At 53.5% G+C, this 26,262-nt stretch overlaps 2 protein-coding genes across 3 annotated transcripts; one reads left to right on the top strand and one right to left on the bottom strand.

Annotated features, from left to right (window-relative positions):
- Nucleotides 1–1,195: 1,195 nt before the first annotated feature.
- AKR7A2 (aldo-keto reductase family 7 member A2) lies at nucleotides 1,196–7,533 on the bottom strand. The gene is made up of 7 exons (XM_036914472.2): nucleotides 7,188–7,533; nucleotides 4,493–4,680; nucleotides 4,201–4,305; nucleotides 3,389–3,485; nucleotides 3,057–3,156; nucleotides 2,369–2,498; nucleotides 1,196–1,621 (listed from the first exon to the last, which is right to left on the bottom strand). The coding sequence occupies exons 1-7, from the start codon at nucleotides 7,507–7,509 to the stop codon at nucleotides 1,460–1,462; spliced, it is 1,104 nt and encodes a 367-aa protein (XP_036770367.2). The 5' UTR covers nucleotides 7,510–7,533; the 3' UTR covers nucleotides 1,196–1,459.
- Nucleotides 7,534–7,660: 127 nt separating this feature from the next.
- On the top strand, nucleotides 7,661–26,082 carry SLC66A1 (solute carrier family 66 member 1). 2 transcript variants are annotated; one of them, XR_008996911.1, is made up of 10 exons: nucleotides 7,661–7,779; nucleotides 11,965–12,133; nucleotides 16,801–16,930; nucleotides 17,678–17,765; nucleotides 18,378–18,520; nucleotides 18,656–18,748; nucleotides 19,373–19,570; nucleotides 21,004–24,289; nucleotides 24,755–24,857; nucleotides 25,312–26,082. XR_008996911.1 is itself a non-coding variant. In XM_057499794.1 (8 exons), exons 2-8 carry the CDS (start codon nucleotides 11,970–11,972, stop codon nucleotides 21,061–21,063), a joined length of 876 nt encoding a protein of 291 aa, XP_057355777.1. In that variant the 5' UTR covers nucleotides 7,661–7,779; nucleotides 11,965–11,969; the 3' UTR covers nucleotides 21,064–24,497. The 2 variants fall into 2 exon arrangements, 1 of the variants encoding a protein (XP_057355777.1); XM_057499794.1 differs by lacking the exons at nucleotides 24,755–24,857; nucleotides 25,312–26,082 and having other exon boundaries at nucleotides 21,004–24,497.
- Nucleotides 26,083–26,262: the final 180 nt, after the last annotated feature.

Here is a 26,262-nt window from a genome sequence, read left to right on the forward strand (position 1 = left end):
TTGATCTACATGTCTTTTCTTATGTCAGTGTCACATTGTCCATTACTGTAGCTTTGTAGTAAGTTTTGAAATCAAGAATTGGGGGATTTATTCCTTTTACTCAATTTTGTTTTGGCTATTATGTATCCCTTAGATTTCCATATGAATTTTAGGATCAGTTTATCAATTTCTGTAAACAAAAAGGGAAACAAAACAACAGCTGGAATTTTGATAAGGACTGCACTGAATTTTTAGATCAGTTTGGGGGATTTTGTCATTTTAAACAATTCAATTATGGGGTAGCATGCTCTGCAATGATAACTGATACACCACCCTGCCTGGGGAAAGCCTCCATTTTATCACAGATAAAGACAAAAGAAGTTGACTTGTTTACATAGAGAGTAAAATTTTGTCTGCAAGGTGTCATCCCTCTAGAGAGCAAATGGCACTTTTCTCAGAACAAAGAGTCTGTTAGGTGGTTTTGTCTGGATTTTCAAGTTGAGCACCTTCCTTCACTTCCAGACAAGCAAGCTCCATGTGCACTGGCCCCCACTCACCCCACCCACTCCATTCCTGCCCAGGGATGGAGTGATTTTTCTGTACTAGGAATGGTTATAATCAGCAACCACTAGACCTGGGGTTTCTTTTCTCCTCCAGCCTTGAGTGCCTCTTGCTTGGAGTAGGGATTTGCCCAGGGAAGGGGGAACCGGGCTGACTATGCCCCACCCCCACTCCCAGCTATAGAAGGCCCAGGAATAGGGCTGGAAATCTTAGGGCTGACAAGCCAGGAGGCTTTGGCTAAGACAAAAATAAAGCCACTGCTGAAACTGAGTGTGTGAAGAATGGTCCACAGTATCTCAGGTTTTATTCTCCTTGGTGGTAAAACTATGGTAGGATTTTGCCCAAATGAATCAATTTCTAAACATTTTATGAGGTAGTTCTAAATGAGAATTCAGGGCATATAGCCTCACGTACATTTTCTCTTCATTTCTTCTTCTTTTTATTGTGAGTAGGAGAATGAGGGCCACCTCTAGCCCTGTGATGAGAGGTCAGGCTGGATTCAGGACAGGAGGCTGGAGAGCCCTTCCCGGGAGCAGTGTACCCTGAGACCCGCTCACCACCTCTGCCCTCTGAAGACTCCAGCTCAAAGTTCTGCCCCTCTGGCAGCAGGTCCCCAGCAGGATGGAAACAAGTTGCCAACAGTCAAGGAGACAAGTTTGTGGGGCTTACTCAGGGCCTGGGCTACAGCCAGGTCAAGGCCTGCTTTATTCAGACCAGAATTGCCAAAGTAGGGCTTAGCCACAGCCTTTGAAGTCAACTGGGAGCCAGACAGGAATCTAGAAAAATATGCTTACATCCAGACAATCAAGAAAGACCACACTAAATGAGCTTAAAGCAAAGACCGGCCAGGGTGAGAGAAGAGGAAAGGTGGCAAAAAAGATAAGAAAGAAACCTTTGGCAGGCTGAGGCGTGTTGAGGCCTAGCGGAAGTACTTGGGACATTCATGGGCAATGAGGTGCCAGGCTTGATCAAAGGCCTGCACGATGGCTGGCTCCAGGGGCCCTTCCTCCGTTGCTGCCAGGTTCTGTGCCAGCTGCTCCAGGCTGGACATGCCTAGGATGACCGCATCCCCGTGAGCACCCTGCAAGGAGAGACGGCCAGATGTCAACACACTAGCACACTACAGTGACTCAGTCACACACACTCCCCTTCCCAGCCTTGACCCTGCTGAGACTTGGGCTCTGATGTTTGTTTATGCCATATATCGCTCTACAAAGAACCTATGGTGCTTTCAACAATTGCAACTGTGACTTAGCTGTAACGCTGCTCATCCTCAGACAGACCTAAGTTCAGAGACCAGTTCTGCCACTCAGCAGCTGTGTAAATTTGGCTTAATTACTTAACCTCTCTGAGACTCAATTTTCTGTGGTTATGAGAATGAGAAATCATGTGAAGCACTTAGCTCCCATTTACTGAAAACCTACCAAATACACACCAGACACTGCAGCTGTATAAGGCTGAAGCAGGAGAAAAGCTTTAGCTAGAAAGACAGAGGAAAACCCCAAAGAGTGAGGGAAACTACAGCTCCCAAGAGAGGAGTGAGACTAATGGGTTTTGATGAATTTTCTACCTCTTTCATCTGTTGTTCGGACCTAAGGTTCTTCATCAGTAAAACTGGGATAATTACTTCCTATGGCCTAAGTAATAATTAATTCCATGTTTGCAAGCCCCCATCACAGCGCCTGGCACTTACACAGCGACGATGAACTGGAACCCATGAGAAGTGGAACAGAGAAATTTCAGAGGAAAAACTATTTCGAAGTCACATAATGGTCACCTGGCTCCCCTGAAAGGGCAGAAGCGGAGCCTCCAGGGGTGGCTGGGTTACCTGGAGCTGCGAGTGGTGGTACATCCATCGCAGGGCAGCTGAAGTCGTGCTGGGGGCGCGGGCGCCGTAAGTAGCCTGCAGGGCCCTCTCTACCAGGGCAATGGCCTCGAAATGGTGCTCCTTCCAGAAGCTGGACAGGTGCGAGCGGGGTGACACAGGGGTCAGTGCCAACCAGGGCAGCTGTGCCCACCCCAATCCTGCAGTACAGGGGGGCTGGTGTCCTCTCTACCCATAGGTCTCCTCCTTTATTGGGCAGCAGAACCACCCAGGATGCTGGCCCCCTCACCAGAGGCCCCAGTGGCATCTTTATTCTTAAGAACTCATCAAGCCTGCCCTTACTTTCCCTAGGGAGACAAAGGCAGTACTACAGGGACTCAGACCCAGGCCTCCTGAGCCTCAATCCAGGGCTCGCTCTATCCTCCTTGGTTGGTGATAAGCACGTCTTAGGGAAGCACTATAAAACAGAAGACCTGGCGGAAGGTCCTGGGATCCTCATTTCCTCATTATAAAGTCCCAAGAAAACAAGAAGAATGCCACAGAGGGTTTGGTAATTCCTGTAGGAATCAAGAGGGGTAGGTCCAGGCAGCAAGGGAAGACCTAAGGCCCCCAGGAAAGCAGCCCAGATCTTCACCATTTCAAATAAAGGGGACCCCCACCCCACCATCCTGAGGCAGACTCCTCGGCTCACCGATTCCTGTAGGTCTCAGCCCAGCTATTCCCAAAGAAGCGGCCCACAGGTTGCTTCCCGTCCTTGTCCTCATACCTGTACTTGCCAGTCAGCAGGCCCCCTGTAGGATGGCTGCCATCAGATCCATTGGCCCACACTGCCCCCAAAGATTGCTCTGGCCTGGGGGGATTGTTGTTGGGGTGCGAGGGACAGAGGGCACAGCCCAGCCTCTTGTCAAACCCTTCCCTGCTTCCCAGGTCCGGGGCTGGGCATGCACTGGCTCGGACAGGCAGAGACGGCCAGGAATGTCCCCCCCGACCACGGTGGGAGCCTGTTCCAACAGCAGCCCGTACCAGCCAAAGGGTTGTAGGCGTAGAACCTCAGTCCAAAGTGCCTGAGGCAGGGGAAGAGCTCCACTTCCACCTGCCTGGTGGTGGCGTTGTACATGCCCTGAAGGAAGAAAGGGCCCGATAGAGAGGGTGCATATGTCAAGAGAAGGGAACCCAGCCTTCTTCTTTTAAAACCTTCAGTCAAAACCTGCCTAGGATTTCAGCAATGATTTTCAAAACCACTAGTGGTAGAGAGGATGGGGAGATGGTGTTGGGCCCAAGGGAAACCAGACTGGATATATCATTCCACAAATGTGTGTACGCCAACTGTGGGCTGGACAGAGGATTTCCAAACATGATCAAGTCCAGCAAGGTCTCTGCCTCTGCCTCCAAGAGATGTTAAGAGTCGAGTTAGAAACACAGCCAGAAGCCAGATGATCACAACACAGGTGGCTTCTGTGATCACAGCAGATGCTCACACTCACTGAATGTATGAAGATGAGGCCTGGAGACTGGAGGCTCCCCTCGGACACTGGGAAAGGCTCCCAGAGGAAGGGCCCTCTGAGACCTGGACACTTCCACCAGAGAAGGGGAGGAGCTCCAGGCTGACAAGCGCAGAGCAAAGGAGCGGGAAGGAAGGGCCAGAGGTGTGCACACAGGCAGGATGGGGAACCAGGGCCAGGGTAGGTGGGTACCTGCTGGCTGGGCTAAAGAGCTTGCATGTCACCCTGGGGTCATCTGGGAGCCATCTACAGGCTGTGAGGAGGAGAGCAGAGAGGGCACAGGGGCAATCAGAGGGCCAGGAGGACTGAGGTCTATGCAGCCCTGACCCTTACCTGGTATACGGTGGGCAGGACCCAGCCATTGCTCTTGCAGAGGGTACATATCTCGGCCACCTCCCAGGAGGCGTAATTGGAGAGGCCAAGCTCGACAAACTTGCCCTATAGGTAAGACACAGTGGTCAGAAGTCAGTGCAGCAGTGGTCAGAACCAGGAACAGGAGATCGGGGTGGGGGATCCTGAGAGGTGGGGACATTCTTGCCTCCAGGACTACCCTGGTGACACCACTGTCCTGGATGACAGGCCAGAGGAGCAGACCACCTTCTGGAGTTCAGGGGGTTGGCCTCACCTCCTGGTGTAGCTGGTGGCAGGCACGCAGTGTCTCTTCCACAGGGGTGTCATGGTCTGGTGCATGTAGGTAGAAGAGGTCCACCCGGGGACACTGCAATCGTTTCAGGGATGTCTCCAGCTGGGACCGGAGACTGTCAGGCTTCAGCGACTTCCCTTCCCAGGGATTGGCCTTGGTAGCGATTTTCACTTTGGGGGGAGAATGTAATGGGTGTAAGAGACTTATAACCACTTACTAGCCATGCAACCCTAGCTAGATTACTTAAAATTCTCTGAGCCTCTGTTCTCTAATCTGTAAAATGGAGGGTATACCATTGCAACTGTCCTCATAGGAAGATCATGATTAAATAATGTCTTATATGTAAGCTTTTTATGTAAATCACTATTACTAGTCATCAAACTGCTGGTTATGACAGGCCTTGCATCAGAGATGCACTAAACTAAATAGAGATGAACTAAATACATGCAATCACTGCCCTCGAGGAGCTCAAAGTCCAGAAGGTGATGTTAGCATGTAAATGCAGTAAAAAAAAAATCAGCTGGTGCTAAAGGAGCCCAGAATAGAGGTGTGCAGCCACCCTGGGAATTCCAAGGAAGGCTGGAATGATCCTGGAGCTGAGTCTGTAAGAATGAGCCACAGCCAACGAGGGGTGGGAAGCACATTCCAGAGCGTGCGAACATGGGCAAAGCCACAAGGACAAGAAAACAGTATGGGAAGGGCCATACCTGCAAATCTGAGTTTTAAGAGCACAGATTCCAGGCAGGGAGCACTGGGATGAGACAAGAGAAGGGGCACAGACTGAATCCCAAAGGGTTTTCTCAAATACCATCATTCAAAGGTTTTATGACTGTGAACTGGTCAGCTATGCTCACTCTGGCTGCAGTATAGACAAAGAACTTGAGGGGCAGGCCTGGAAACAGGAAGACAGTAAACAGGCTACTGCAAGAATTCGGGATAGAGATGTAGTTGCCTGAGCAGGGGCCGCTGGCAGAGATCAATTTGAGAGACAGGTAGAAGGCAAAATGAGCAGAAGGCAATGATGGCTTCCCCTTCCCGACTCACTGAAGCATGCACATCCACACATTTACTGTGGAGACACAACCCCCACGAGAACGAGATAGTGTTCTGCCATGCAAGCAGCTTAGAATGCTACAAAGGATGCTGGTGGGTGGGTGGCTGATGGGCGGACGGCTTCTGCACTTTTCATACTTGGCAAAGGCAGGTCAGCAGGTCAGAGGCGAGTCATCAGACCACTTGGGTTGTGGAAGAAAACAGTCCCACAGCTTCTCATGCAGATTTTCTCCATTCCCCCACATTGCCCAGTTTCTCTGCATTCTTGGTGTGAACTTTGCCTCAGGTCCAACCTGAGGACTTTGGCTCAGTGAGCACCTGGACTCAAAGAAGGAAGCAGGGAAGGGCTGGAGGAAAAAAACCAACGTACAAACAAAATTTGCATTATCAAGGAGAGGTAGTGGACCAGAAAGTATAGACCTGAGATACATATTCCAATGCATGTTCCCTTTACAGTTCCTTCAGATCCACCAAGCTATGAATCCAAGGAGGGCCCAGAGGGGACCCCACACAAGGGAAGGAAGAGTGCCAGGGTGGAAAAGAGGAGACAGTGTAGTAGTAATGATTATAGCTAACGTTTACTGGGCCCCACCATGTGACAGGCACCCTCCTAGGCACTTCCAATGGCATCAGGCTAAGGAGGGACAGTCCCACCCACACACATGCTTCACTCAAGCCACACCTGCCCACTGCCCATCCTCCCACACACCAGGCACTTTGCATTTCCAAGCCCAGTCTGCACAGCTATGCATGCCTTCAGCCTCTAATGCTCTGCCCAGCAAACTACTCCTGGTCCTTTAAGGCCCAGCTCCAGTGTTCTGAGCGTTCCCTAGTGCCTTCCCCAGCCTAGCCCGTCATTCCCTCCGCCCCCCATCCCTACCAAAGTGCTTCCTCTTCTGAGCTCCCCAGCGATCATTTGTTTTCAATCCTCCTCATTAGACTCTGAGCTCCCCGGGGGTAGGACTTTCCCTCCTATAAACCCCTTAACAAAGTCTGGCATGGGGCTATAAGAGTCTCACACCTCCCACCTCCTCACCCTACCAGCCCTGCTCCCCCAACCCAGTCTGTGGTGTCCCTCCGGCTCTCTCCGAGAAAGGAAGGGATACCGCCAACTAAAACAGAGCAAAGTCTAGGGACAGATGAAAGACCAGGATGATTAAAGGGTGCTCGGGGAGCGCATGAGCGGTGAGGGCAATGGGGAGAGGGGCTAAGGCAGAACACCTGGGTTGGGGCTATGGGTATCTAGCAAGGTTGGAGGGGGCTCTCTGCATAGCTCTGGAGTCAAGTGCCTCAGAAAAGTGCACCAAGAAAGTAAAGGGGTGTTAGAAAGCGAAGGACCAGACAGGCTCAGGGCAAAACTAGGGGTTCCCGAGCTGCGACCCTCACAGGGAGTGGAGGGGAAGGTGGTCAGAACAAAGCACTGTCTGGCTGTCCGGGGCTAGATGAACACGGAGACTGAGGTGCTGGGGGTCCACAGAGGGCGGGGTTGCCAGGCAAGACCGGCGCTACGGAAGGGGTGAAGCCGTGGGTCCTGACCGCGGCCGGTGTACTACTGGGGCTGGGTGGGCGCTGCCCGGTGCAGGGATAAGGCGGGGCGCCGGAGCGCGGGCGCCAAAGGCGTTACCTCTGCCGTCGCTGCTGCCCAGCCCGAGCCCCAGGCCGCCCAGGATGCTCTCGGATTGGCCGTCGCTGTACATGTAGGCCGTGTCCAGCTCGTCGTGGCCGCGCTCCAGGAAGGCGCGCACGGCCGCGGCACTGGCGGGCGGGTCCATGCGGCGCCCCATTTCCATGGTGCCCAGCACAGTGGCGGGCAAAATTGGGGAGCCCGAAGCGGTCTGCGGCGGCAGAGACATAGCAGCTGCGGCGACTCGAGCCCCGAGCGGTCCCGGGCGACACGAAAACCGGAGTGCGGCGCGAGCCACCGCAGGGGACGCAGCGCTCAGCATGACATCAGCGCCTGCGCACTGGGGCGCCTCGGGCCCCGCCCACCCGCGGCTGGGGAGGAGCCGCAAGGGAGGGAGGAGAAGGAGCGCGGCGCCCCGCCCTGCACGCTCGGCTCTTTCGCACCGCCCCCAGGGACCGTCGCCAAGTGCGCGGCGCAGGAGGCGGGACCGCCGGCTCCCCGGCGGGGCGGGGCGGGGCGGGGCTTCGGGTCAGCTGACTCAGGCTTTGGAGACAGAACCGAGAAGCTGGATCCGGCGGTGGCTACTGACGTGGTGAGTCTGATTTGAGGCTGGGGGCAAACCTGAAGGCTGTGCGTCGAGACTCTGGGGCTTCCTTACCACATCGTTCCAGTACACTTCTCCAGCCCCCGGACCGTGCTGGGGCTCCTTCCCCTTCATGGGGCGCGAGATCTTGGGCGAGGCTCTGGGTCAGGATTGTGTGGTCCTCGGGAGCCCGTGTCATCGTCGTCCCACTCCTCAGGGGCGATCAGCATGACCTCTAGGACCAGCCTGGGCAGAGATTGGGCTCTGGGTCCTCTTTTCACCTCCTGATTCCGGCTGACGGGCCCCATCGCTTCCCACTGCCTTGTTTTTCCCTGGGCGGGCCAAGGGAGGGGACCACAGGGTGACTGAGCGCTGACCCCAGCGGCTGCCCTGTCATTACGCCCGCCAAACAGGCGGCCCCGCGCTTGGCCGAGTCACCAGGTGGCCAGGAGTGGGTGGTATCCACGAGCTGGGACGCTCCTCCTCTCTAAGTACTTGCCAGGTCTGCAGAGAGCCGGTATTGCCCCCTCCCTACCCCATGCCTAGGACAAGTTTTGGGTATGTACATGGAGAGGCTGGGTTGGAAATGTAAGGACTGGCACGGTCTTGTCCATTCAACACTTAGTGAAGGTTGCTGTGTGCCCGAGACGCCGGGTTGGACTACAGCCAGAACAGTACTGAGTGTTTAATCTGTGGCAGGTACCATTCTAATAGCTTAGCCTAGATTCTCTGCAGTCAGTTTAGAAGGTGGATACTTGCATTATTCCCCCATTGTACAGATTGGAAGCCTAGGCTCAGTCACTCGCCCAGGAGTGCCACACTTGTAGGCAGTAGGCAGGTCAGTTCCAGAGTGCTTTGTCCTCAACCCTAGGCCACTCTAGCTCACAACTAGATCTTTCTTCTTTCTTTACTTTCTCTGTCTCTCTTTCTCTCTTGCTCCCTTTCTCTCCCCCACCCCCCACCCCAACCCTTTCTCTGTCTCTCACCGAATGCTTTCAGAACTTTAGCTGTGCAGCTGGTGTGTACAGGCCCTGAGAATAAGTTCACCGCTACAGTGCAGGGAGAAGAGTGGGTGTGAGGAACAGTGGTGGCTGAGGACAGTGATACCTGTGCTTCAGGTGTGTGAACAGAGGGAGCAGAAGAGGTGACAGGTGTTGCGGAGCCAGCTCTTGTGAGGCCTCTCTGAGAGGGCAGTTTAGAACTGGGCGTTAGTGTCTCTTTTCCAGGCCCTCCAGGAGGAGGACGTCCTAGAGGAAGCGACAGCATGTGCCGAGCCTGGAGGCCTGAGAATGATTTTTTGCAGCTCTGGGAAAGGGGCAGGAGATGAGGTGGGAAGGGCCTTTCTTAAAATACATGCGGGCTTTGCCTCTAGGCATTTGAACTCAACCTGGTAGGCAAAGGTGGACATTTGACCAGGTTCATTGGAAGCGTCTCCCTGACTCAGCTTGGGATCCGCGAGAGGCGCTTGGGTGTGACAGGAGATTCCTTCTCCAGCACAGCCTTTCTCAAAGTGTGGCCATGTATACCAGAATCAGCTGGGGTTGCTTCTTAAACCCAGGTCCCTGATCCCCAGTCCAGGGCACTGATCCTGAATGTTGAACATGTATCCTCCCTGCTGTGGTCCTTGTCACACCCACGCATATGGTCAAGCTTTGTGGCAACTCTAGACATCCATTCGCTCTGTGCTGTTTGACCAGGTGGTGAGCCCATTCGCAAAGCTGGGCCTGGGGCCCAGGCTGGCTGCCTCCTTGAGCTGCCCAGTGGCCCTCAGAGGAAGTCCCCTTCGGTTCAGGGCTCAGCTGTGTTTCTGAGTGTCCTTTGCAAGGACGGAACCATCACCCAACGCCCTAGACCCCGTGATCCAAAGTAATTTCCTGCAGACACCCCTCCTCTCGTCTGGCATGTATCCCCCTGTCCTCCCTAACCTGATGAAAAGAGGGAGTGAGAGAATGGCCTCAGGGTGGTTGCACTACTGGACTTCTCCTCAAAAGGGGCACCGCCATGCACTGTGTCAGGCTCTGGGCTAAGAGCTTATGTGCATTTCATCTGCACACAACCTCAAAGAGTGTCATTATCCTCAATTTACACACAGACTCAGGTTACTCGCTTGCTCAAGGCCATGCAACCTTATCTGTAAAATGGGGACAGTATCCCCCACCTCACAGGGAAGCTACAAGAATGGCAATGTGATAATATGATGAACCACAGTGGCACGTTCAGAATCCATAGGGAGGGTGGGGGAAGCAGTGCAACTGGGGGTGATCTGGTGGACAAAAGGACTTGATTTGAAATGCCTTTAGCATTGCAGAGATACAGTTCTTACCTGGACTGTTGACCTGGGGTGGCCTTACAGGTACTGCTAGCAGGACATCAGATAAAAGGTTCCAACATCAGCTCTGCTGAAAGTCATCAAGATGGGTTGCTAGGATATAGGAATTCAGCCACTCTTACCAGGCCCTGGAGATACTTCAGTGAAGCAGGCAGACAGTGACCTGGGGCGCCCTGACCCCAGCTCTGGGTCTCTGCCCTCGGCTGGTCACGTTAGGGCTGAGAGTTTGGAGTTCCCTGACCAAACAAGCTGAGTCGCTTCCTTTCCGTCCCTGAAGCTCCCAGGTTGCTGCGATCTCAGCAGTTCCACGGGTCCAATCAGAGTGACTTAGTCCATTAGGGCTGCTTAACAAAACACCATAGACTGGGTGGCGTATAAACCACAATTTCTCTGTCACAGCTCTGGAGGCCTGGAAGTCCAAGGTCAAGGCAGGGGGAGGTTCACTGTCTGGTGAGATATACCTCCTTGTTCATAGCTGACTGTCTTTTCACTGTATCCTCACATGGCAGAGGGGCAGGGGAGCTCTGTGGGTCTCTTTGTTAAGAGCACCAATGCCACTTATGAGGGCTCCGTCCTCCCAGCCCAAGCACTTCCCAAAGGCCCCACTTCCCAAACCACACACCGGGGGTCAAGTTTCAGCAGATGGACTTCGGGGGCATACAAATCTTCAGTCTGTAGCGCAGGGCGCTGCTTTATGGAGCTCCTGCCAGGAGGAGGAACTGAAGGTGGCTGGAGAGAGCCTCAACCCAGGAAAGCCCCCCTGAGTGCAGCGAGAAAAGGGGAAGCCCACCTGCTGGCTGCTCAAGAAGCTGAGCAGCCATGCCAGACCACAGAAGGAGTCTGCCATGTCCGGAACAGAAGCACCCGGGCAGCCTGGCAGGGCTGTGAGCAGGGGTTTGTGCCCCGGTCCTCACCTTGACTCCCAGCTCTGCTGCTTCCTGGCTGTAGGCAAGTCACTTTCCTGGTTCCCCTGACATATCAGCAGCCCCCACTTCGTAGAGTTAATGTAAGGACAAAATGGGTAAACGCCGCCTGCATGGTGCTTAGCACAGAGCTGGCCAAGAGCTCAGAAATGAGAAGCTATGATGAGTCTCCCGGTGGAGACGGCACCAGCCGGCCGCTCCGCTTTGTCACCCTTCTCCGGGGCTGCCGCACAAGTCGGGACTGCTCTGGTCCCTGTGCAGGGTGCCTGGGCACCTGGAGGGGCCTTCCCTGCCTGCCTCTGCCATCATCTTCTGGCTGTTGTTGCGAGAACGGGGGAGTGGCTCTGGACTCCTTGCCAGCTGGTGTCCCACACATGCAAGCTTGAGTCCCAGCCACCTGTGCAGCCCCGGGGCTCACCCGGTCCTCACTCTCCACTTGCCTCATCGGACCGATGTTAGGGGCCACGCTCCTTAAAATCAGGTGATGTACTTAGCGGGCCTGGTCTCAGCAGAACCTCATGAAGTATAACAAAAGATTGGAAAGAATACAAATGTTCACGAGTTAAAACAAAGCACCATTGTTTGAGGACTGAGTTCTTGCCCTAGATGTACGAGCTCACGTAATCCTCAGGACAGCTAAGAGGGAGGCACTGTGTTTACAGATGAGGAAACTGTGGCATAGAGGGGTTGAGTCGCTTGCCCAGAAAGTGGTAAAGCTGTGATTAGATCGTACTCGGCCCTGACCATAAATCTCTTTGAGCTCTGGGCCCGGAGCTGGTTGAGCAGTCTGGCTGAGGGGCTTGGTCAGAAATGGATGATAAGGCTGGGGACGAGCTTAGGTTGGGGGGACATGACTAAGATCCAGACTTCCCAGGGCTGAACGTCCCCCCTTCCCCCCTCTTTTTCCCTGTAGCAACCTTTCTCTTCCTCTTCCTCCTGCAGCAGCCATGATCTGGAAGAAACTGAGCTCTGGCGACTTCTCCACCTGCCCCAATGGTTCCCTCCAGTGGATATGGGATGTGTTTGGCGAATGTGCCCAGGATGGCTGGGATGAGGCCAGCGTGGGGCTGGGCTTGATCTCCATTCTCTGCTTTGCTGCGGCCACCTTCCCGTGAGTCCTGGAGGGGGGCGTTGCTGGGTGGTGCTCAGGGCAGGGTTTCAGAGGTGGGGCAATGGCTCTGGGGATTGCTCAGAGGAGGGGCTGCCTGGTTGGCCCAGCGCCTCTCCAGACTCAAGGCCAAGTGTGCTCCCTCCTCCACTGAGACTTACTGACTCCCAGCCCACATAGAGGGTCCTCCCCTTCTCCCTGGCCGAGCCCCGACCTAGGCCCCACCTTGTGCTGGGCAATACTGACACACACAAGATAATAATATTTGCTACTGTTCATTGAATGTCTACTATGTTCCTGGCTCATTTCTAAGCACTTGACCTGTTTTTACCTCATTTAGTCCTCATACAACCCTGTGAGACATGTACAATTACTATGTCTACTTTACAAGGAAACAGAAACCCAGAGAAGTTTAGTAACTTGCTCTAGGTTGCACAGCTAGTGAGAGGAGGCAGTAGAGTGTGAGGGTTGGGATGTACCAAATACAGCTTCTGTCATGTTGACAGTCTGGTGGTGGCTACAGGCAGCGATTACAAAATAATGTGGCCACTGCTGTCATTGGGGAACAAAGGCACACTTCCCTGGGCAAGTCATTTCACTGCTCTGTGCCTCAGTTTCCTCATCTGTCAAATGGGAATATTGTCCCCTACCTCATAGGCTGGCATGACGGAGTATGTATAAAGCACCCAGCTCAGGGCCTTCACACAATGTATGAACGATGCCATGGCTGGACAGAGTGTATGAGGGTCAGGGGGACAGGACGAGGTGAGGTCAAAGAGGTCATCAAGGGCCCTGTAATATAAGAGCATTCTTCACCGTTGGGAAACTTATTCTTTATAATGAGGGAGAAAGATAAGGTGTTATCTTTAATTTTTTAAAGGATTTACTTTAAAAAAAATAGCTTTATTGAGAGATAATTCATATTGCCATACAATTAGCCCACTTAAATGTATAATTCAACGGCTTTAGGATATCTAGAGTTGTGTAATCATCACCAGTCCATTTTAGACTGTCTTCATCTGCCTAAAAAGAAAGACCGAGAGAAATGAGTCATTTCTCATTTCTCCCTCAGCCTCCTAGCTCCTGGCAACCACCATCCATCTGCTTCCTGTCTCTATAGATTTGCCTTTTCTGAACATTCATACAAATGGAATCATATAGGATATGAAAGAATTGCTTCTTTCACTTAACGTAATGGCGTCAAAGCTCATCCATGTTGTCGCACATGTCAGTACTTCCGTTACATGTCCCAGCAATATTCCATTTTAGGATAATACTGCCTTTGGTTTATTCACTGAACTGTTACAATTAAGGCTGCTGTGAACCTTCATGTACAAGTTTTCTCAGGGACACATGTTTTTACTTCTCTTAACTATATACCCAAGTAGTGGGATTGCTGGGTCATATGGTAACTCAATGTTTAACTTTTTTTAGAAATTGCCAGACTTTTCAAAGCAGTTGCACCATTTTATATTTCCACTAGCAGTAGTGTATGAAGGTTCCAATTTCTCCAAATCTTTATCAACATACATTTTCTACCGTTTTTGTTTTATAGCCATTATAGTGGGTTCACAGTGTTATCTCATAGTTTTGATTTATATTTCCCTGATGGCTAGTGATGCTAAGCAGCGTTTCATGTGATCATTGGCCATTTGTGTATCTTCTTTGGAAAGAGATCTATTCAGATCCTTTGCCGTTTTTCAGTTGTATTATTTGTCTTAAAACTTTGTTGAGTTTTAAGAGTTCTTTATATATTCTAGACACAATACCTATCAGATAAATTATTTGCAAGTATTTTCTCCCATTCTGTGGGTTGTCTTTTGTTCTAAGAGGTTTATAGATTTATCCGATGTGTGTTTTTTCCCCCACACCACCAGTTAACTCAGTTCTGACACTGTCTACCTGGAGACTGTATCAAATCCCACAGCTTAAGGGCTGTCTCAAAAGACTGCTCCCCGACCCCTTCAGATGCCGATTATAAGTCCAGGTTGTCACCTATGCTTCTGATCTATACATGTCAGTTTTCAACAGCTCCTCCCTGGGTGTGACAAATTTGCTAGAGCATCTCACAGAACTCAGGAAACATTTTACTTACTAGATCACTGGTTTGTTATAAAAGGCTATAACTCAGGAACAGCCAGGTGGGAGAGATGCAGAGGGCAAGCAAGTTACAGGGAAGGGGCACAGAGCTTCCCTGCCCTCTGAGCACACTATTCTCCCAGTGTCTCCACGTGTTCATCAACTCAGTTCTCCAGACCTGCTCTTCTGGGTTATTATGGAGACTTCATTACACATGCATGATTATTGAAATCATTGGCCCTTGATGACTGAACTCAACCTCTAGCCCCTGTCTCCTCCTAGAGGGAACAGAAAGTTTCAACCCTCTAATCACGTACTGGCAAGCAGCCCCGATCCGTAGGTGACCTAGAGTCTTTCCGAAAGTTGCCTCACTAACATAACAGAAGGCGCCTTTACTGCTCTGGTCTCTTAGGAAATTCCAAGGTTTTTAGGAGCTCTGTGCCAGGAATAGGGAAGAAGATTGAATATATATTTCCGAATATAAATCACAGTATCACAGATTGGCTGTTACATTTAGGTCTTTGATCTAGCTTGAGTTTTATATTTTCTATATGGTTTAAGGTAGGGGTCTAAGCTCATTCTTTCACACGGGGATATCCAGTTGTCCTGGTACCTTGTGTTAAATAGACTATCCTTCCTCCACTGAATTGTCCTAGCAGACTGTTGAGGGCTTGGCATTTTTACTGGGTCACCTTGTCCCCGGTGCTGTACAAGGCATAGTGCAAGGAGACTAAGTATGCTGCCCTTGCCACTGCAGAACTTCCATTCTGGTTCCCTCTAGAAACCAATCTGGGAGTCCCAGGGAAGAAGGCCTGGAGGGACAAGGAGAGTTTGGAGGCTGTACAAGCCGCCCAGCAAGCAGTGATGACCTGGGGCACTGGAGAGGCCTGTAGGAGGCTGGCTGACAGGCTTGGGTGATGGATGGAGGCCAAGGGAAAGCTAAACCTTGTCCCGGGGTGAGCGCTTCTCCAGGGCCACCTGAGGAGCTGGCTCGGGCTGCAGCAGAATGCTGGCCCTGCCTGAGCCTGGCTGATGAACCAGTGCAGGGGGCAGAGGCCCGGGAGAGAGCGCCGAGGGACCCCAGGGAGGGCAGCCACCTTCCTGCCCCTCCTTAGGACTTGGCCTTTCCTGGCTCTGACAGAATCACTTGCCCTGCCATTTGTAGAAGCACATCAAGTCACAGTGTCCTAGAAGGACCTTCAGGGGTCATGGGATAAACCTTAAGGGCCTTCTCAGTGCCCGACCTGTGCTGGGCACTCTCCCTGCCCTCAGGAAGCTTGAGTCCAGCAGGGACGGGGATGCTGGGTTACAAAGGAGGAAGTAGAAGATGTTGGCAGGCTCGGAAGGCCCTGGGAGGAACTGGTATTTCCTGAGTCATGGAAGACGAGGAGGGCATGGGCTGGCCAGGGGTGGGTGGAGTTCTTGGCACAGGGAGCAGCAGTGCTGATGGAGGGGGTGGGACAGAGTAAGGGCGTGGGTCCCCGCTGAGGACCAGTGGAAGGCGCTAAAAGGTTTTGGCAAGACTGGGGTTTTAGAAAGATCCTTGACGGGGAGGGCAGATTGGAGGGGAACAGGGCGTGGCTGGGAGACCCATAGAGGCGGGCGGAGTGGGGCTCAATCGTGATAGAGTTGGAAGGATGGCTGCAGGGAGAACAGGGCCATGCCCAGCTCTCTCAGTTTCCGGTTTGGGTGATGGGGGCGATGAGGTGCCATTGAGTTACCTTTTACTTATTTAAATACATGCAGATAATTAAAAAGACACTTAAACAGTAAATGGCAGTTGTGTAATGGTTAAGAGCAAGACTGGAGCCCCAGGGTCTGGGTTTGAATCCTGACACAACTCGCTTGGTGCCCAGTGAGGAGGATCATCAAATAGTCAGATAGACTTGACTTATGGGGGGCTGTGAGCACTGAGTGAGCCGATGCACATGAAGGGCTCAGAACCATGCCTGAGGCCCCCTTAGCTCTTGTCAGCATTAGGTCCCTTGAGACCTGGCCAGAGGACCAAGGAGGACCTTTGGAAAGGCAACCAGGGCACCAGAGGCCACCGGCTTTTGAAAGAGAGCTGCAGGGGCCACAGCCCACCCTTCCTCTTGCCCTTCGAAGATAACAGGCTGTGGTTCAGCGCATTGGCCCACTTATCACCCACCCCTCCTGGAGACAGGGCAGCGCTCTGGCCTTAGCCTTGTGGCCACTGCTACCATTCTGTCAAACCCCCATCCTCTCCACAGAAGAAAGATTCCACGGTCTCTATAGAGTGATTCTCAGGGCCTGACACAAAACTTCAGGGCCCTGTAAAAATCCCAGGTCCCCACTGGGAGACCCCAGGGTGCTATGGAGCAGAATCTGAATAATGCTATGGATCTCTGGGAAGATGCACATCTCTTAGAGATCCTGGGTTGCAAGGGATTCGTCCTTGCAAGAGTCCCCAGAGGGTCAAGACAGGCTCATGCAGGAAGGACTTTAGGAAGGACTGCCTCCCAGGTGGTTCCCATGGCTGTCCCGTCCAGGGCCTGTTCCCTCCTTGACGCTCCGAGGCGGCATCACAGCCCTTAGCCTCTCTCTGGGCATCTCTTCCTCCTTGTCCACAGCCAGTACATCAAGGCCTGCAAAGCGGGCAACATGGACCAGGCCCTGTCTCTGTGGTTCCTCCTGGGCTGGATTGGCGGAGACTCCTGCAACCTCATCGGCTCCTTCCTTGCTGACCAGCTGCCCCTGCAGGTAGGCCGGCCCCCGGGCTGAGTGGGTTGCCTGAGGACAGCTATGGCAGAGGCCTCGGGGCAGCCAGCAGAAGAGGCCCAGGCTCCATAACGGACACATCATTCCATCTCGTGAGGGCCCCACACTGTACAGGGAGCCAGTAGGCTAGTCAGTGCCCTTCTCTGGGCTTCGGTTTCCCTACCTGCAAAATGAGCGCATCCAACCAGAGGATCAGTGAAGTCTTGGACATGTGAAATGCTATGATCCTGATTAAGTTCTCAGGGTGTAGGGTCCTGGAGGAGGAAGAGGAGGAGGAGGAGGCGGCGGCAGTGGAGGCGGCGGAATGTTTTCCCCTGGGAGGCCCAGGTGCCATCATTTGTGGCTGTGCAGAGCTGGGAATCACAACCAGGAATCCGTCGTCTTCCCAAGCAAGATTGTAGAATCTAAATTGCTCCTGTATCAGGCCAAACCAGAGCCCTCACTTAACTTCTGAATCCTGTTTTACCCTGATTAGTAATCCTAGCCACCGTTTCTTCCATCTGCCCAGGCCAGGCACTTAGCCAGGCCCTTTGCCCAGCTGATGTCTAGTCCTGCTAGGTAGGAACTGAGCCCCTGCTTTCCAGATGAGAAAGCAGAAGCTCAGAGACGTGAAATGAACTTGCTCAGGGTCACCAGCTGGGTTGTGGCCGAACACTGCCCTGGTGCTGGGCTGTGGTCCCCAGTGTCGGGACCCAGAGCTGATGCCCCAGGCCCCTGCTTCTCCTGCAGACCTACACGGCTGTGTATTACGTCTTGGCGGACCTGCTCATGCTGTCGCTGTACTTCCATTACAAGTTTAAGAAGCGCCCCTCCCTGTGTGAGTATGGTGGTCCCTCTGTGTCGGGTGCTCTAGGGGCAGCTGGCAGGGCCAGGAGCTTGGGAGGAAGCAGGTTTCCCACTGCTGGGTGATAAACACACCCTCAGAAAGGCCTCCTAGGGCCTCATCTGAAAGCCCGAGCCCGGTTGGCCAAGACAGAGGCTGGAAGGCAGTGAGCACATCCGGGCAGGACCACGTGGTGTTCCATCACCTCAGCAAACATGGCTGCAGCTGCTGCTCTGGGTCCGCCCTGGGCTTGGAGCTGAGGAAGCAAGGACGAGGCACACAGGCCGTCACTGCCCTTGAGGGTTCGGAAGGGGCAATCACAGAGGTCAGGTCAAGGCACTTGGGAGTGGGGTTGTCCGTTAGCATTTCCGCTTTGGATAACGCCCCCCTTCATGACGCTACTGCCCTCATTGTTTCACTTTTACAACCCTAGGAGCAGGGGGTACTGTTAAACCCACTCCACAGATGAGGAATTAAAGCTCACAAAGGTCAAGGCGCTTGCTCAGGGTCACACAGCCACTATGTGGTAAGGCCAGGACTCAAGTCCTAGTCTGTCTGTTGCCACTCAGATACTTAACCTTGACTTCCCTCCTGCCTCACGTCCAGTGTCTGCCCCTATCAATTCTGTGCTCTTGTTCACCGTGGCGATGGTGTGTATCACGCCGCTGCTGAGCAGCGCTGGCCCTGTGGCTGCCCCGAGGGAGGTCTTCCGGGTTCGGACGCTCCTGTCTGTGGAGCCGGCCAGTAAGGTGAGGTGTGGGTGTGTGATGGTGGGGGTGCTGGGGGGCTGGCTCAGCTCGAAGGCCCTCCAGAAGGGTCTTGGGGATCTCAGCCCACACCTCCGGCCCCTGTGAGGCACTGAGTGCCTGCTTCTGCCCTCCCAGCCCTTCACTCGGCAGGAGATCATCGGCTTCGTCATCGGCTCCATCTCCAGCGTGCTCTACCTGCTTTCTAGGCTGCCTCAGATCCGAACCAACGTGAGCCTGGGGCGGGGGCTGGCGGGGCCAAGTGGAAGAGCAGCCAGCCTGGCCGCTCAGCCCTCTGGGTTAAGGAGCAGCACGGGGTGTGGGGGGGGTGGGGAGGGGCGGTGCAGAAGGTCTGGGTCCGGACTCACTGTCGGCTTGGGAAAGTTAATCCAGTTCTCCAAGCTTCAGTTTCTGCTTCTGGAAAACGGTCATGAGGGGGCCTGCCATGAAGGGTACATGGGACCCACGTGTGTCTCAGAGATAGAAGGTCAGGTGGAAGCGAGGGGTTGAGCTTAGAGGCCTGAGAGGGGAGGAGAAGGTGGGGAATTGGGTGCGGGAGGCTTGCTGAGCGACGTGGGTCAGCAAGGGCTGGAGAATTGTGAAGCCTGCAGGCGTGGTGCAGCCACAGTCTCCTGCCGACCTGGGTGGCAGAAGAGGTCAGAGAGGTTACTAGGGTGGGGATGGTGGGGAGGCCCTGGAAGGGGCCATCTGTGTGCCAGGCCCATGTTGGCCACTGGGCACAGTGAAAAATCTGCACAGTGCATACAGTGTGATGGAGCAGACACGCAGACAATTATAATCCAGAGTGACAAGAGCCCTGTTTGAAGTCTCTGACCTCACACCCCTCACCTCTAGTTCCTGCGGAAGTCGACCCAGGGCATCTCCTACTTGCTGTTCGCATTGGTGATGCTGGGGAACACGCTGTACGGGCTTAGTGTGCTGCTCAAAAACCCTGAGGTGGGCCAGAGTGAGGGCAGCTACCTTCTGCACCACCTGCCCTGGCTTGTGGGCAGCTTGGGAGTCCTGCTGCTTGACACCATCATATCCTTCAGGGTGCTCAGGGTAGGTGTGGGGGATGAGGGGGCATGGCAGCGACAGCCTCTGCCTGCACACGGCATCAGTGTCCATCCTTCTATCCATCCATCCATCCATCATCCATCTATCCATCTGTTCATCCATCCATCCATCATCCATCCATCCATCATCCATCCATCATCCATCCATCATCCATCCATCCATCCATCATCCATCCATCATCCATCCATCATCCATCCATCCATCCATCCATCCATCATCCATCCATCATCCATCCATCCATCCATCCATCCATCATCCATCCATCATCCATCCATCCATCTATCCATCCATCATCCATCCATCCATCCATCCATCCATCCATCATCCATCCATTCATCCATCCATCATCCATCATCCATCCATCATCCATCATCCATCATCCATCCATCATCCATCCATCCATCCATCATCCATCCATCCATCCATCACCCATCCATCATCCATCATCCATCCATCATCCATCCATTCATCCATCCATCATCCATCATCCATCCATCATCCATCATCCATCATCCATCCATCATCCATCCATCCATCCATCATCCATCATCCATCCATCATCCATCCATCATCCATCATCCATCCATCTATCCATCTATCCATCCATCATCCATCCATCCATCCATCCATCACCCATCCATCATCCATCCATCCATCCATCATCCATCCATTCATCCATCCATCATCCATCATCCATCCATCATCCATCATCCATCATCCATCCATCATCCATCCATCCATCCATCCATCTATCCATCCATCATCCATCCATCCATCCATCCATCTATCCATCTATCCATCCATCATCCATCCATCCATCCATCATCCATCCATCATCCATCCATCCATCATCCATCATCCATCCATCATCCATCCATCCATCCATCCATCCAAGGGTCGAACCTCCTGGGTGCCTGGCACCACACTCAGGACCAGCTCTAGTTGGGAGCCAGAGCAGAAGGGCCCTTGCCCCGGGAGGCCTGCAGCTCAGTGGGGGAGGCAGCCAGCACCCGTGTTCTTACCCATCGTTGCCTCACTGTAGCTGCAGCGGAGTGAGCACTGCGAAGACCTGCGGGGTGTGTAACCAGGGGCTGCCTTGGTTTGGAGGTCAACCACAGCCTCCGCAAGCGCCATTTAAACTGTCCTGGCGGAGAAGTTAGGCAAGGCAAAGAGGATGTTCCAGGGATGGGAAAGAAGTCAGCCTACCCAGGCCAGCGGAAGGAAAGCTGGAACCCAGAGGCGGCAGTGCCCGGGAGCCCCGGGGGAGGGGCTGCAGCTGGAGACCTCGGGCCCTGGGGGCGGCGAGAGGAAGGGAGCTGAAAGGCCTCCAGACAGAGCCGCGGGCCCCCAGGTTCCACCGTCTCTGCTTGCTTTGGCCTTGACATTGGCCCCTGCAGATCTCCATACAGTTCCTGCTGTACAGGAACGCCTCCGCTGCCTCAGAGCGCCAGCCCCTCCTCCCCCGCTGATCAGGCCCAGGCCAGGCCCAGGACGGATGACCGGGACTTCCGGTGCCACACCCCGGATGGGGAAGTGTGGGCAGCGTGGTGCCGCTGACCCTGGCCTGGGCCGTGGAGGAAGCTGGGGTCGGGGGGCCCAGACCTCTGAGCCCAGCCTCCACCCCCCACGCCTCCGAAACCTCCTGGGCTGACTCCCCCAGTCGCCCGGACTGACTCTTTTGGGAGCAAGACGGCCCCCAGGGCCGGCCCCCCCTCCCCAGTCCCCCATTTGGGATGCACCGTCCAGGATCTGAAGCAGCTGTGCCCGGGAGCTGCGGGGAGGGGCTGCAGCTCAATCCTCGGCGTCTCAGGAGGCAGTGCGGCTGCGCCTCGGCTCATCTACCTCACCTGCTGCTCACCCCTGGGAGGGGCACGGCTGTGACTGGACACACCTGGGCTGCCCTGGTGGCTGCAGACGGCCTAGGAACGGTACCTCCCAGCGAAGCCTGTTTCTGCTGCTCCTTTCCCCTGGTGCTGGGGTCCAGGCGGCTCTGGGGATCGGCAGTGGATGGGGAGTGGGGCCATACCTTCTGGTCCCAGGTGGGGCCTGCAGGCTCGGGATGGGGGCGAGCTGAGCAGGAAGGGACTGTGCCTGCTGACCAGCCTCCCAGGGGCCTCCAGCCTGCTGTGTGACAGACCCCACACCTGGTGGGGGGGACACAGCAGCAAGCAGGACACTCCCCACACCTCTCGCTCTGAAAGCAGCAGAATAGTTGAGGTTCAGGTCTTGGATCTGCATCTTAGCTTCTCTGTGCCTCAGTTGGCTTGTCTGGGAAAGGGGATGACAATACTGCCACTTCGTCCATCGTTGTCAGACGGCATGATTACGGTGGTTAGCACCAAAGGCGGGCATGCAGTAGGCTCAGTGAGGTGTGGTATTTTTAGTTGAGGGGACAGGGACATCCAGATCTCCCTGGAGATCAGGGAGACCTTCCCAGAGAAGGTGACGTGGCAGAGAAGTGGGCAGGAGGTGACCAGGGGGAAGGGTGGGAAGTTCTGCAGGCAGGAGGGAAAGGAAGCTTAAGAGCAGGTGTCAGGGGACGGGGCTCAGCCCTGAGCTGTTGTTCCTGGGCCCCAGACTCTGTTCTAAATCCACCTTCTTGCTGGCCATGACCCTGTGGGTGCCTGAAGACAGTGTGGCCAGGTCCCGGGAGCCACCTGCGTGAGCTAGCGCCAGGTAAGGCTGAGGGCTTGTCTAGGAGAGAAACTGTCTCAGCTTCTCAAAATTTTACTTTTCCCATCCCAGAGAAAGGAGCCTGGCAGTGGGACTGCAGCCTTCACCGTGAGGGCCACCATGGGCCACAAACCCTTGCCCTCTATTTGGGGAAGCAGTTGCTGGCCCCAGTGGTAAGGGTTGTGACCCAGAAGGTACAAAGTGCCATAGGAAGGAATTATGACCAGCCTGGGACACTCAACCAGGGAAAGCTTCATGGAGGAGTGGCCCTGGAGCTGACCTTGAAAGCAAAGGGAGGTCAGAAAAGGCAAAGGCCTGGGGGTAGGAGTCCCGGCTGTCCCAAAGTAGCACCACTGAGAAGAGCCTTGGAAGCCAGGCTAAGGACAGGGTCCTGGGGGCAGGGCCAGCCCAAAGCTGCTCACGGCAGGTGACTGGGTTTGGCTGGAGGGAGAGAAGGGAATCGGTCTGGGGAAACCAGGGAGGGGGCACCTCTGGGGTTGAGGTGGTCAGTGAAAACAAATAGGGCCAATCTCTGTCACCTGTGTCCTAGGGCAGGCCCACATGTGCCCTGGCATGCAGCTGACTTTATTGAGCACCTGTGTGCTGGGCTAGGCATGCTCTCATTTGGGCCTCACAACCCCTTTTGCAGGAGGTGTTGTTATAGCCATTTTACAGGTGGAAAAACAGGTGCTCAGGAATCAAGCAACTTGCCTAAGGTTGCCCTCGAATGAAATGCCTTCCGTGATGCCTGGCACCAGGGCTCCCAGATCCGGGGGGCACAGGAAGAGCTGGCTAGCAAGCAGGTGCATTCTGCGACAAAGCAGAAGGAATGGCCCTGCGGTTCCATCCCCAGCATTGTCCCAGGCCCTCCTGGCAAGGGTTCTTCAGCGAACTGGGGGTTTTGGAGCCATTGGACTACATGGCCTTTGGACCCCAAAGCTGAGAAAGGGGAAACCCACAACCCACCCTTCTCTTCACCCCTTCTGCTGTTGGCCTTGATTTTCGTCACTGCTGGATGACGGGACCAAGAGGTTCCTGGGTACAGCCAGGCGCTGAGTCCCAATTGTCCCACACGTAGAGGTGCTAAGTTGATTGGGGTAATGTTAGCTCCAGATTAACTCAACTCAACTGGTAACTACTGATAGATCCCCCAGCCCTGGGACACCCTGAGGACACAGCCACTCACTGGTAGCTCTGCCCAGCACACGTTAAGTGCTCAGTAAAGATTCCTGTCGTATCAGCGAGAACTTTCCCACGCCCACCAGGCAGCATGGGCAGGGCCTTCCATCCTGCTCCCTGGTACACAGTAGGTGCTCAGTAACTGTTTGGTGAATGAATGAACAAGTGAATGCCTAGAACACTGTCCCTCGAGGGGACAGGCTCTAACAACGTGTACACTTGAAATGGGGGAATTGTATGTGTGTATCCCAATAAAGCTATTTGAAAAAAATATCAAATTAGCTATTATTAAAATGTGAATAGGAAGTTATGGATAATGAGACTATATTACATCTTTCTAGTCATTTCTACTCATAACAAAGTAATCAGCACGAGGACCTGGTGGCCAGTTAGATGCAGGAGAGAAGTAAAGGGATTTCATTCACTAGGCCAAATATATAATATATATGAACTCATCTCTTCATTCTATAGTGTTTATTGAGCACTTAAACTTAAGTATCACAAAAAAGGTAGAAAACAGTGATATGACGGTGTATATCTATGATGTAATATTTTAAAACTGAAAATAAGAGAACTGTAAAAAAAATTGTACCATATTTATATTTGATGCTTAATTTCTTTAAATTGAGTTTCTATAAAATGATATATTCTGAACTTCATCCTTTTAAATTGAATAATCAGAGAAGTGATATGAATTATAGCCAAACTTTTCATAAAAGAAAAAAAATAGTACCAACTCATTCTAAAGAAATATTGAATAGAATCATCTGCCTCCCAAAGGGCCTACAAGTGGATTGCAAAATCAGTAACAAAGCTGTGACTCAAAATATCGTAGCAAAGCAGGTAAGTTTTGATTGACGTTAACGATGAGGTGTGATTAAACTGGTTTTCCTACTGAAACTTTACAAATTTTAGACTTGTAAAATTTCAGTTATATAGAAAAAGGAAAATAATTATGAGATTTTAATGTGTGATATTTAACTTCTACAATATGTAATTTATATTATTTAACTCATTATTTGGAATCAAACTATTAAATTAAAAAAGTTTTGTTGTGTCGGCTTAAAAAACTATTGCTGAGAATAGGAGAAAAAAGCTCTCTTGGAATCAAAAGTGGGCAGGAGGGGCCAGCCAGGGATAGTGGTCTGCGCAGATGGGGGCACAAATGCCGGCCCCTGCTTACTACTGAGTGGGAGCAGACATGTCTGTGTCTTTGGCCTGTGGTGAGGGTTCAGCGTCAATACCAGCCCCCAGGCCCAGAGACTGGCCCCAGGTAGGTGTTCAACACAGGTGCCCTCTCTCTTCCAGCCTCTTTAAGGGTCACTGGTTCCTGGGGGTAGAATCCACTCACTAGCAAGCAGCAGAGGAAGCTATGGGCAAGCTGTGGGAGCTCCCAGGAGGGAAGGAAAAGGTAAGCAGCGGGGCTGGAAGGAGAGACGCTGAGGCTGCTCCAGGGATCTCAGGAGCAGGAAAGCTTCCCAGTGGGAATGAAGCCATTGCAACTGTTTAAGAGTCTCTTAAGAGAAAACATCTTAATTGGCTTAGTGTGGGTCATGCAAGGGATGCCTGGACTGCACTGCACCCAGGCTGCGTGGAGAGGTGGCACCCTAGAAGGAAGAGGGGCCTGTGAGGCCAAGTCCACAATGCATGCCCCGCCCCCGCAGCAGGGGCCCCACGCAGCCCATCACGTACATAGCAGCTGCGCAGCAAGTGATTTGAATGGATGAGACAGTTTGCAGACGAGTCTTGGTTTCTGGGGCCCCAGAAGGACCTCCGGAAGGGCTCCAAGAGGCTGATGGGGGTGAAAGGGCCTTGGCAAGCCAGGAAGTGCCCCAGGTTATCCACCTGAGCCCTCACACTTCTAGGTAAGTCCGGGCCCCAGGAGTGCCGGGTAAACTCATGCCAAGCTGAGAACTGAAGGCGGTCTCCCAACTCCCAGACCAGGGCTCCTGCCACTCCACCCTCACCAAGGCTGCCTCCAGAGGACACCTTCCGGAAGCCTCTAGTGAGCCCATGGCAGGGGGCGGGTAGGAGGGCATGCCTGGCTGCTGCAGAAACTGGGGAGCCAGCACCTGGACCCAGGGGGCTGGTTAGCCCTCCAGAGCTCCCGGGTGCCATTTCCTTGTCCTTCCTTCCTATCTTAAGAATGCTCAAGGGGCCCTGCCAGACAGCTGGGCGCCTACCTCAGTGGGAGGAAGTAAAGGAGTGGCGGGGAGCTGGCCCCAAGCCAGACCAGAAGCACCTTTACCACTTGCTTCCAGCCGCCCCTCACCTAGGACACCAGGTATCAGAGCCCACTGCCCAATCTCACCAGCCGGATTTAGCCTCAAAAAACGAGCAGTATTGCCTTCTGTGGAAGACTACAGAAGGCAGAGTCAGAGATGGCCTGGCATATGCCGCAAGTCACAATTTGTTTCAAATGTTTAGGTCACATGATTACACAGCTAATAAAAGCAACCGACTCAGCACCCTCCGTGGGCCAGGCACTGTGCTGACACAAACCCACGAGGCTGTCACCCCCCGTCCCCATGAGACGGGCTGTGGGTCTGCCCACCAGGGCCCCACAGCTGGTGAGTGACAGACTGGCAGCCCTCTTTCCAGCCTCCCTCGTCGTCTCTGCCTGGTACTCGGAAGCACCCAGCACAGGAGTTTCTGCTGTCACCCGTCTCTGCCTCCAAGGCCACGGGCGTGTCACTTCAGCTGTTTCCTTCCCTCACCAAGGGTGGTGGTGTGGACGGTGTAGGGGGTGTGAGCCCACACACAGGTGTTTGCTGAGACCAACGGAGGGCAGGGAGCAAGGTGCGGAGGAGCAGAAA

Source organism: Manis pentadactyla, chromosome 4 (assembly GCF_030020395.1).
Source record: "Manis pentadactyla isolate mManPen7 chromosome 4, mManPen7.hap1, whole genome shotgun sequence".
Lineage (NCBI taxonomy): Eukaryota > Metazoa > Chordata > Mammalia > Pholidota > Manidae > Manis > Manis pentadactyla.